This window comes from Haliotis rufescens, unplaced genomic scaffold (assembly GCF_023055435.1).
Source record: "Haliotis rufescens isolate VD_foot unplaced genomic scaffold, xgHalRufe1.0.p SCAF_17, whole genome shotgun sequence".
Taxonomy (NCBI): domain Eukaryota; kingdom Metazoa; phylum Mollusca; class Gastropoda; order Lepetellida; family Haliotidae; genus Haliotis; species Haliotis rufescens.
Window position 1 is genome coordinate 24,848,693 of NW_025963857.1, and position 10,973 is coordinate 24,859,665.

Here is a 10,973-nt window from a genome sequence, read left to right on the forward strand (position 1 = left end):
ATGTTTCTGGCCATCCATTACTGCTCGGGATTGAGTTATGTTTGTTTCAAAGAGGCATTAGGGCGGTCGGGTAGCCTAGTGGTTTAAGCGTTCGCTCGTCACGCAGAAGACCGGGGTCGATTCCCGACATGGGTACAATGTGTGAAGCCCATATCTGGTGTCCCCCGCCGTGATATTGCTGGAATATTGCTAAATGCGGCGTAAAACCATACTCACCCACTCACTCAAAGAGGCATTTTTACGAGCAGAAATAGACTTGCACAAGTCTCTAAGGCATTAAGTATTAGTTTAAATAATTATTTCTTGATAATATAAATAATAAGTACAAGTTGTTCCTTTAAGAAACTAGCGTCCGTAGATATAGTATCCGCCTAGTCTAGTATCCAGACTTGCCTATTATAAAGAAAGTGTTACTATACACCATGGACTTACCGTTAAGTAGAGCCTTGGAGCAAAGCTAGAGCAGAAACTATTAGTTTATTTTGTTCTGTCATAACCGAACGTTTTGTTTGATTGTTTAACGCCGGACTCTGCAATATTCCTGCTGTATCCATGGACCACTGAAAATCAGTGATGACACCAGGTGTCCACGAAAAGGGAAAGCATGTAAGAGATGGTGAGGTGAAATAGGGTTTAACGTCGCGTCCAAGATTATTGCACTTATATAGCGACGTACACGTACGTGTGTGTGTTTGTGTGGCTGCTTGTACTAGTCCGGACTGATGCCGATTTATAGTGCTAGCTCACTGAGATACCATGCCGCAGTTTAACATGAATACCCCACTCAGACACAGTATACTGACTCCGAGCCGACCAGTCCTTGTATTAGCCCCTTAATGCCGAGCGCCAGACAGGGTAACAACTAGTACCATCTTTTAACGTCTTTTGGTATGACGCGGTCGGGGATCGAACCCCGGACCGTCCGCTCTCCGGACGGACGCTCTACCACTAGATCACGGAGGCGGTCTAAGCATGTAAGACTGTGGCGATACAGTTTTTCTCATTGTCATATCTAAGTTGCAGACTAAACACTATTTTCGTTTCTAAACTAATAATCACAACATAATATGTGCAAGTGTCCAGTACTTAAAGACCGTTTTTTCATGAGGGCAACAGGGAATTATTTAATGATCCTTAGCATAAACATAAGAACAGCATCTTCCCGAGGCAAGAGAGTTAACTGGCTTTAAAAGTCCAGTTTCCATCCTTGCCGAACTAGGCTTGAATTCCTGGGCTCAATCGTAGCGCCAGCAGTGGCTATTACGAGTTATGTCCTTTCTATGCCTCTCCTGTTGACCAATCAGATTCAACCTCTCGTATCACTTGCATTTGCTTCAAACAAAACGGTGGCGCCCAGTCAAGACGATCTGATCGATAATCAAGATCTATATTGTGATAAAACGAGTCTTACATCGCGAAGTGCATCAATTCACGTGAGCACCTTGATTAAAAACATGAAAAGATTTAGAAAATATCTGTTGACAACGAGTTAGCGGTGCACATGCTTTGCAAATCCTGCAGTCAACCGAAATCTGCATGACACTTTATGAACCGGATTTCGACTTCGGTGCGCGAATTTGATTGGACTATGCATAGACTCGTTAGTCCAGCCAAAATGTTACTCCATAATACCAGCCTAGTTCGGCAAGGGTGGAAACTGGACTTTTATAGTCAGTTAACTCACTTGCCCCGGGAAGATGAAGAACGGAGTCACATACAGAATTGTTCAAAACTACAGAACTAAATGAAAACAGTGAAGTTACATACTTTCCAAAACATACCAACGCACATGTTTTCAGGAAATTGATTTTGTGACTTTTACAATGCTTTAAAAGCTTTATGGTCGACATGTGTGTGTTTGGAAGATACCAACGAGAATCACAGTTCAATCAAACGTGAACGGAAACGTCTTGGCATATTCCGGTTGTCTCCCCATCTCAAGCACACTCCTTGTCCATGGAACCGAGAAGCTTGTGGACGAAACTATATGGAATGGCAGCCCCCTTTTCCACCAAGAGCTTGGGGTAATTGCTCAGATTCTGTTGCCCTGGTTGAGGTTGATGTAAATGTCACTTAGACCATCCGACCCGTGAAGATCCGGGGTAGAATAGGTCTTCAGCAACCCATGCTTGCCATAAAAGGCGACTATGCTTGTCGTAAGAGGCGACTAACGGGATCGGGTGGTCAGGCTTGCTGACTTGGTTGATGCATGTCATCGTATTCCAGTTGCGTGGATCGAAGCTCGTAATATCAATCACTGGATTGTCTGGTCCAGACTCGATTATTTACACACCGCCGTCATATAGCTGGAACATTGCTGAGCGAGGCGTTAAACAACAAACAAACAATGATATTCTTTGTTCGTGTATCTGGCAAAGTATTAGTCCGTGATATCAGTCCTGTGGGTGTGTTCATCTCAAGCATGGGTTGCTGAAGACCTACCCCGGATCTTTACGGGTCACAAAGAATAGTACCAAACCTACCATGATCCATATAAGGATATCACAATGGTAGTACCATAGTTCTTTGTAAAATTTCACCTTGCATTTACAAAACATTACATGATAAACAATTGAAGGAACAGTGAAGGACAATGCTTCTATCCTTTCTGACAGTTTTTTTCAGCAATTCACACCATTCGACCAAACTGGGACGCACGTATACCGTTTACGTATAGGAATACCGGTTGTCTCACAGCATGCAAACACATATTGACTTACATATTTCGAGATCCTTGTTAAATGCATGCTAAATGCCTGGCTTACAAATACTACAGGGACGGTCGGGTAGCCTAGTGGTTAAAGCGTTCGCTCGTCACGCCGAAGACCCGGGGTCGATTCCCGTCATGGGTACAATGTGTGAAGTCCTTTTCTGGTGTCCCCCGCCGTGATATTGCTGGAATATTGCTTAAAGCGGCGTATAACCACACTCACTCAATCACTACAAATACTACATAGATAATTTACTTTAGGGAATGAACATCGTGTCTCTCTGTTTTACCTATGCAACGGGCAAACACCTATCAACAAACTCCAGATTCCAGATTCGTAATTGCCATACTCCAATACTGAACTAAGATTAAACATGATATTGATGATGGTCAGCTAATATTAGATACTAAGATATACATAAGCCTAAAAGTTCTCCTAAGAGTCAACGAACTCTTAACGTATAGGAAAACTCTTAGAGCAACTCATATCTCGTAACTAGGGAATTCCCAAGTTATTTTTAGTAACGGAAGTGTAATTTTTGTCTAAAATCCGGACGATCTGGGTAATTCCCGGTGACACTGAATTGTCAATAGATCAGCCCAGGTTGCCTGTGATAGACTGGAGTTTCTTTTCACTGGCTCTGTTGCTATTCTGAATATCAACTAGATTATGTCCTACCACGCTGAATACTTTATCTGCATATACCGTAGCCTGCTTAAATAAACGAGTCAGTGAGAGAGTAAGTTATTTTGCCAAATTATGCTACATTCCATTAATATCAAAGCAGGGGCGCCAAGCCTAGGCTCCACATATTGTTTCCTTGTGGCTTTACGAATCCGGTTGTCGCTTCGGGCTGGGACTTTGTATGAGTTTTTGGCCGCTGCTGCCAAACCAGATATTTTATAATTAAACTATGAGTTTAGATATATTTTTACCTAAACAAAACACCTTGCAAGAACGTATTTTTGTGGCAGACAATTTGTTTTCGCAGATTGAAGCATCATTATATTTTTACATGACAACTTTTTTTCGATCAAATATCCTAAACTGCGGCTTGGTATGTCAGTACGTGTGCAGTTTACATCTTCGAAGTCTCCAGACAGATGGCCTACGTGAAACCCACTCATTTGTCTGAGCGTGGTTTCCTCCCTTTGCAAGGACCCGTGAAGATCCGGGGTAGAATAGGTCTTCAGCAACCCATGCTTGCCGTAAAAGGCGACTATGCTTGTCGTAAGAGGCGACTAACGGGATCGGGTGGTCAGGCCCGCTGACTTGGTTTATGCATGACATCGATCCCAATTGCGTGGATCGATGTTCATGATGTCAATCACTGGACTGTCTGGTCCAGAGTCGATTATTTACAGACCGCCGTCATATAGCTGGAATATTGCTGAGTGCGGCGTCAAACAACAAACCAACCAACCAACCTCCCTTTGCAAAGGAGGCATCACTCCCATTGGTTTGTCCGACGTTTGGGTAAATATTTTGTTAGATTCAGCATTTTTATAGTGTGTCCCACGTGTGATATTTCTTCTTCTGAAATACGATAATATGTATCCAGGGAACTCTCATAGTATGACAACCGCCTCCGTGGTCTAGTGGTAGAGCGTCCGCCCGGAGAGCGGAAGGTCCGGGGTTCCATCCCCGGCCGCGTCATACCAAAAGACGTAAAAAGATGGTACTTGTTGTTACCCTGTCTGGCGCTCGGCATTAAGGGGCTAAAACAAGGACTGGTCGGCTCGGAGTCAGTATACTGTGTCTGAGTGGGGTATTCATTTTAAACTGCGGCATGGTATCTCAGTGGGCTAGCACTATAAATCGGCATCAGTCCGGTCTAGTACAAGCAGCCACACACACACACACGTGCATGTACGTCGCTATATAAGTGCAATAATCTTGGACGCGACGTTAAACCCAATTTCACCTCACCTCATGGTATGACAAGCGAGAGCCAATATTTGTGCTGGAGAAGAGTTGTGTTTGGTTAGAATGGTCCACCCAGTTGTAGTGTTGGAATGGTTAGTATACGACTGTAACGAACCACATGTTCTGCCGAGGTTACTCATGAAGTTTGATAGTGTCTTTGCAGTGTCACATGCAGTAACACACCGTCTATTTCTGAAAACGAATCCTTTGGTCTCTACCATTAACGATCGAAACTTGGAAAGATAGTTTTCAAAAGAAAAGGCAATCTGGGCAATAGGTTCTCCCCCATGACAGAAATACAACCTGATCTCGAATTAACTTTATTGAGAAGTAGTCCCATGGGCGTATTCGGGTTCACGTTTACATTTTGATACATCTTGGACATATCATCTCTTGAATGTTTAGAAAGTGATCCATTGCCTTGCATCCTTTAGTTCGCGCATGCGAGTTCTTCAAGATATCATTTTTTCAGTTATGTGGGGTGAAATTAGGTACCTGTTTAATCTGTGTCGGAAGTCTTCTACTGAAGAAGTTATTATAGAGCTCCCGTTACGTTAACGAGCGTCAAAGTAGAAGTGGTTCAAAACTTCGGCTTATCATGGCGAATCAATCGCTTCAAAGTCAGTTTGTTGTTTCTCCGTTTAGTACATACACATAGAGAATATCACCCTCGTGTCGTTTGATATCAAATATATCAACGAGTGTTGTTATATTTGATATCAAAAGACACGAGGGTGAGATTTTATTTATCATCCAACATCATTCTTCCAACTTTTTCAGTTTGCAGACAGTAATAAGCAGTGTCGTAAGTGTAAAAAGTACTGCTAACAACTTCAGTAGCAGAGCCATTAGTGATGTCATTTGATTGTGACGTCGATATTTCCAGTTTGTTTCTTTGTTTGTATGTTTTATTTTGGACGTGAAATCCACGTGAGTAGTCAGTTTTAATTTTCTGGCGTTTGTTTCAATGTGGCTACTGTGCTCATATGCACAGTGACAATGTCAATTTATTATCATATATGGCATTGTGTGTTCATAGCTTTCGGCCATGGGAGCCGTGCCAATTTACACTTGTCAGAGGGGTACTCAAAGTACGTGATCTAGACTACCAGTTGTCGGACTTTCCTTTTTGTAGAAGCCTCGGTGGCTGAATGGGTTAGATCACTGAATTTGTGTGCTGGCGATTAGCTGCCTCACTCTGGCAGTGTGGGTTCGAATCCCGGAAGAGACTCAATCCCAAAAAGAACGAGAATCTGTACTTTACTAAGAAAGTGATCCCAAATATAACATTTGATACATTTGACTTTTACAAGAAAACCCTTCTGTACAAGGATTACCTTGGCTAGGGCTTTGCTAATATTTGAGCAATATGGAGTGTTTTGTATAAACAGACATTACAGAATTTACAGAGTTGGTGAGACGTAGTCAACGTGAAAGGATACAGAATGCCAAACTGAAGACAATTGGACAGAACAGTAAGGAGAGACTCGTCTCAAGTGAAAAACATAGGCATACTCAAGGTAAGAGTCCGCCATAGTCTGTCATACAGGCCATGAAACAAATATATGCAATACAGCCCAGACAAGTCTATAATGTTAGGCAAGTCTAGATTACTGCAGTATCGAAGAAAGTCGTCTCTAGGCTGCTTTTCATTATATTTCATAATTTTTCTTCTGTAAAAAATGTGCATTTCAGAGACAAGATGTTAGCCTAGGTCCCTTATAACGACACAAGAAGACTTTGATCACGTCGGCAAACGCTTTGTTAGTCAAATTCATTTTACAAAAACTAATTTTACAAAAATGTTTAACCAACACAGGCATATTTCAAACAATATGAACACTGTAGGTTTCAATTCATTCGCCCTGTTTTACATCTTACACCATTTTTTTACTACTATGCGATTACATAGTGAATTTGATAACCAGCGTCTTTGAACGGTAATTGGGCGCAGTCACGTACCTATTCAGGCATGGATGAAGCCGCAAGCCGCTTGCGATGACGGGCACGTCGGCTCATATGACGGGCTCATATGCACAGTGACAATGTCAATTTATTATCATATATGGCATTGTGTGTTCATAGCTTTCGGCCATGGGAGCCGTGCCAATTTACACTTGTTAGAGGGGTACACAAAGTATGTGATCTAGACTACCAGTTGTCGGACTTTCCTTTTTGTAGAAGCCTCGGTGGCTGAGTTGGTTAGATCACTGACTTTGTGTGCTGGCGATTAGCTGCCTCACTCTGGCGGTGTGGGTTCGAATCCCGGAAGAGACTCAATCCCAAAAAGAACGAGAATCTGTACTTTACTAAGAAAGTGATCCCAAATATAACATTTGATACATTTGACCACTTTCTAAATGGCAGTGTATATTTACAGGTTATCTGGTTTTAATTTCTAGTCTAAGTGAAGAAATTGTAATGAGTTCCTTCTGTGTACTTAGAGTAATTATCAACCGCTAGATTGATTTTACAAGAATACACTCAGTACAAGGATTACCTTGGCTAGGGCTCTGCTAATATTTGAGCAATATGGAGTGCTTTGTATAAACAGACAACAACGAAATAAGGCGTATGTATTACAGAATTTACAGAGTTGGTGAGACGTAGTCAACGTGAAAGGATACAGAATGCCAAACTGAAGACAATTGGACAGAACAGTAAGGAGAGACTCGTCTCAAGTGAAAAACATAGGCATACTCAAGGTAAGAGTCCACCATAGTCTGTCATACAGGCCATGAAACAAATATATGCAATACAGCCCAGGCAAGTCTATAATGTTAGGCAAGTCTAGATTACTGCAGTATCGAAGAAAGTCGTCTCTAGGCTGCTTTTCATTATATTTCATATTTTTTCTTCTGTAAAAAATGTGCATTTCAGAGACAAGATGTTAGCCTAGGTCCCTTATAACGACACAAGAAGACTTTGATCACGTCGGCAAACGCTTTGTTAGTCAAATTCATTTTACAAAAACTAATTTTACAAAAATGTTTAACCAACACAGACATATTTCAAACAATATGAACACTATAGGTTTCAATTCATTCGCCCTGTTTTACATCTTACACCATTTTTTTACTACTATGCGATTACATAGTGAATTTGATAACCAGCGTCTTTGAACGGTAATTGGGCGCAGTCACGTACCTATTCAGGCATGGATGAAGCCGCAAGCCGCATGCGATGACGGGCACGTAGGCGTTCTCTCGTTTTCTATGCCCAACACACGTCATGCATTTCAGGATTTAAATAATACTGAAACTGATCAAGTATCAACATATCGGGAATTCTAAGTGAGTGGGTGAGTGAATGTGGTTTTACGCCGCTTTTAGCAATATTCCAGCAATATAACGGCGGGGGACGCCAGAAATGGGCTTCACACATTGTACCCATGTCGGGAATCGAACTCGGGTCTTCGGCGTGAGAAGCGAACGCTTTAACTAACCACTGGGCTACCCGACCGCTCCGGGAATTTTAAGAACAAGTAGACCAAATATGACAGTTATAAACAATAGTTTATTAACAATGCGAATTTCAGATGTGAAACTTTGAATAAAAATAGAGTTTGAAGATGTTTACATTGATTACATGACATTTATGGATCTAGTTATCCATGTATGGTGCCACCAATTATTGAACTGGTCTATTATTCTTATAAGCGTCAGTTTAGTAAATCCTGTTGGATGGTTTTCATACATGTATTAACCTGCATTTCATATTCTATTCAAATACACATTGACAGGTTTCAAATGATGTTTGTAAAAACGATGCCATTCCTTATGAATAATTAGTTTATAATTGCTGAAATGGCAATAATGATGTAAAGCGATATCTAGATATAAGAACCTATTTACATGACTATGAGTTTATTAATGCGTTAAATAAATAATTACATATACTAGACTGTGACACTTTTATCAAGCATTTGCTGATATTAACGATACAGCTGAACGTTAGGATCTTGGAGAACATTCAAGTGAAGGCTGTGGTGTTTAAGTACGTTAATCGTACGTAAGTACATGTGAGTGAGTGAGTGAGTAAGTAAAGTAACTACTTCGTCAGCTCTATACTAATGTTGACTCATATAAGTTTTGTTTGTTTGTTTGTTGCTTAACGCCAAATTCAGCAATTTTCCATGTATATGACGGCGGTCTGAAAATACTCGACTCTGGACCAGACAGTCCAGTGATTGACATCATTAGCATAGATCCACGCAATTGAGATACGATGACATGCATCAATCAAGTCAGCGAGCCTGACCACCCGATCCCTTTAGTCGCCTCTTATGACAAGCATAGTCGCCTTTTACGGCAAGCATGGGTTGCTGAAGACCTATTGTTGAGTGCGGCTTTAAACAACAAACCAACCAACCAACCAACCAAATCACAATATGAAAAAATGAAAAATGGAAATTTGGTACGAAATTATTATACAGTTTGAAACTGTGCTCAGACATATTTGCAGTTTGAAGTGATGATACTTGGCGTATTTGCTCTGCACAGAAATATTTCAAAATACATCTGCATATATTCCTTCTATTGGGTTGTCTTAACCAAGAGCTTCATGTATGCGACCAGTGGAGAGTTGTTTTCACTGCATATAAGACGGGTTGTCGTGATGTTCGTGTGGGTTACACGTTAGTCTAGATATTGAATCAAAGACAACCCCCTAATACGAGGGCTGGCTGAAAAGTTCTAAGCCTAACTTCGAAAGACCCGTACCCGTACCAAGTCGATGGTTTTCATTTATTTCTCCACATAGTCCCGTTCCAGGTTTAAACACTTTTGCCAGCGATGCTGCAAGGCCTGGATGTCGGTCAAGAAGAAATTTTCTTCAGCCATCCTAAAAAAGTCATTCACAGTCATCATTACTAGGAAAATGGCGACCGGCTAGTTCCTTTTTCATTTTGGGAAACAGGTGTAAGTCTGACGGGGCCAAATCGGGTGAATAAAGGGGATGGTCAATGAGTTCGAAGCCACAATCATGGATCGCTGACATGGCAAACACCGATTTGTGAAGAAGGAACATTGTCTTGGTGGAACAGGACTCCTTTAGTGAGCATTCCCCGTCGCTTTGCTTTGATAGCTTCACGCAACTGTCTCAGTAGGTCAGCATAATGTCTTCCATTGATAGTCTGGCCTTTTTCATGATAGTCAATCAGCAGAATACCCTTGGAATCCCAAAAGACTTAAGCCATCACCTTTCAAGCAGAAGGAACCGACTTGGTTTTGGGGGGGGCTGGTGATTCCGGATGCTTCCATTGTTTAGACTGAATTTTGGTTTCTGGTTGAAAGTGATGAATCCAGGGCTCATCCATGGTTACAAATCGGGCCAAAAATCATCGGGATCTGCTTCAAAACGGCATAAATTGTCACGGGACGTCAGGAATCTCACACGTTTCTGATCCGCTGTCAAGAGCTTTGGCACCCATCTTGCAGAAACTTTTGTCATTCCCAACTCGTTGGTGATAATGTGCTCAACCCTCTCATGAGAGATGCCAACAACACTGGCAATATGTCGAGTGGTCAATCGTCGATCAGCCATCACCATGTCATGCACCCGGGTAATTTTCTTTTCCCGGAATGGTTGCTGTTGAAGGCCTTCCTCATCGCCAAAGCTCTCTCTGCCACGCTTGAATTCCGCAGCCCACTTCTTTACAGTGGAAAAGGAAGGGGCATCATCCCCTCAAGTGGAGACCATGTCAGCATGTATCTGTGTTGGAGTTAGCCCTTTCAGTTGCAGGTACTTGATGACTGCCCTATAGCCAGTTTTGTCCATTTCTGGTGATTTCAATGGGTAGGTTCACAAGATGGTCTGGTACAAAGACAATAATAACACTACAGTTGCAGTTCTTATGTCTATGATTCATTAAATGATTGTACTTGTTGGTGGCAAAAGTTTGTTTCAATCCGATTGAGATATCCCACTTAGGCTTAGAACTTTTCAGCCAGCCCTCGTAAGTAGGTAGGGCTGGGACGGGTAACTCGGGTACCCGGGTCGGGTGGGTACTGAGTAGGACCCGGGTACCCACAGGACTACCCGGACCCGTGGTTAGTCACATGATATATTGTTTAATGACAAAAATTATCTAGAACTCTATGGTTACCGTAAAGTCACTAATGTTCGCATTTCTTTCTGAATATATGCACCCATTCCTACTGATTTTTCATATGGTTGAAAAAATATATAACTTAATTCAACTTCAGTGTATGAAAGACCAGATTGTTTAATACATGTATCTAAATACGTTTTGCCAGGACTATGGAAAATGTTCCCAATCGGACATTTTGAGACATCTCCTGAGACCTTCAGTGGGTACCCGGGTAGGGTCGGGTA

The 10,973-nt window shown here is 41.8% G+C and overlaps 1 protein-coding gene across 1 annotated transcript in view; it reads left to right on the forward strand.

Annotated features, from left to right (window-relative positions):
* The first annotated feature begins 5,235 nt into the window (after positions 1–5,235).
* The window catches only part of LOC124118761 (sodium-dependent proline transporter-like), an 18,785-nt gene continuing 13,047 nt past the window's right edge, over positions 5,236–10,973 (forward strand). Inside the window, exons 1-3 of the mRNA XM_048397246.1 lie at positions 5,236–5,257; positions 6,029–6,157; positions 7,223–7,342. Coding sequence (XP_048253203.1) covers positions 5,236–5,257; positions 6,029–6,157; positions 7,223–7,342 — 271 coding nt within the window. The remainder of the gene's footprint in view (positions 5,258–6,028; positions 6,158–7,222; positions 7,343–10,973) is intronic.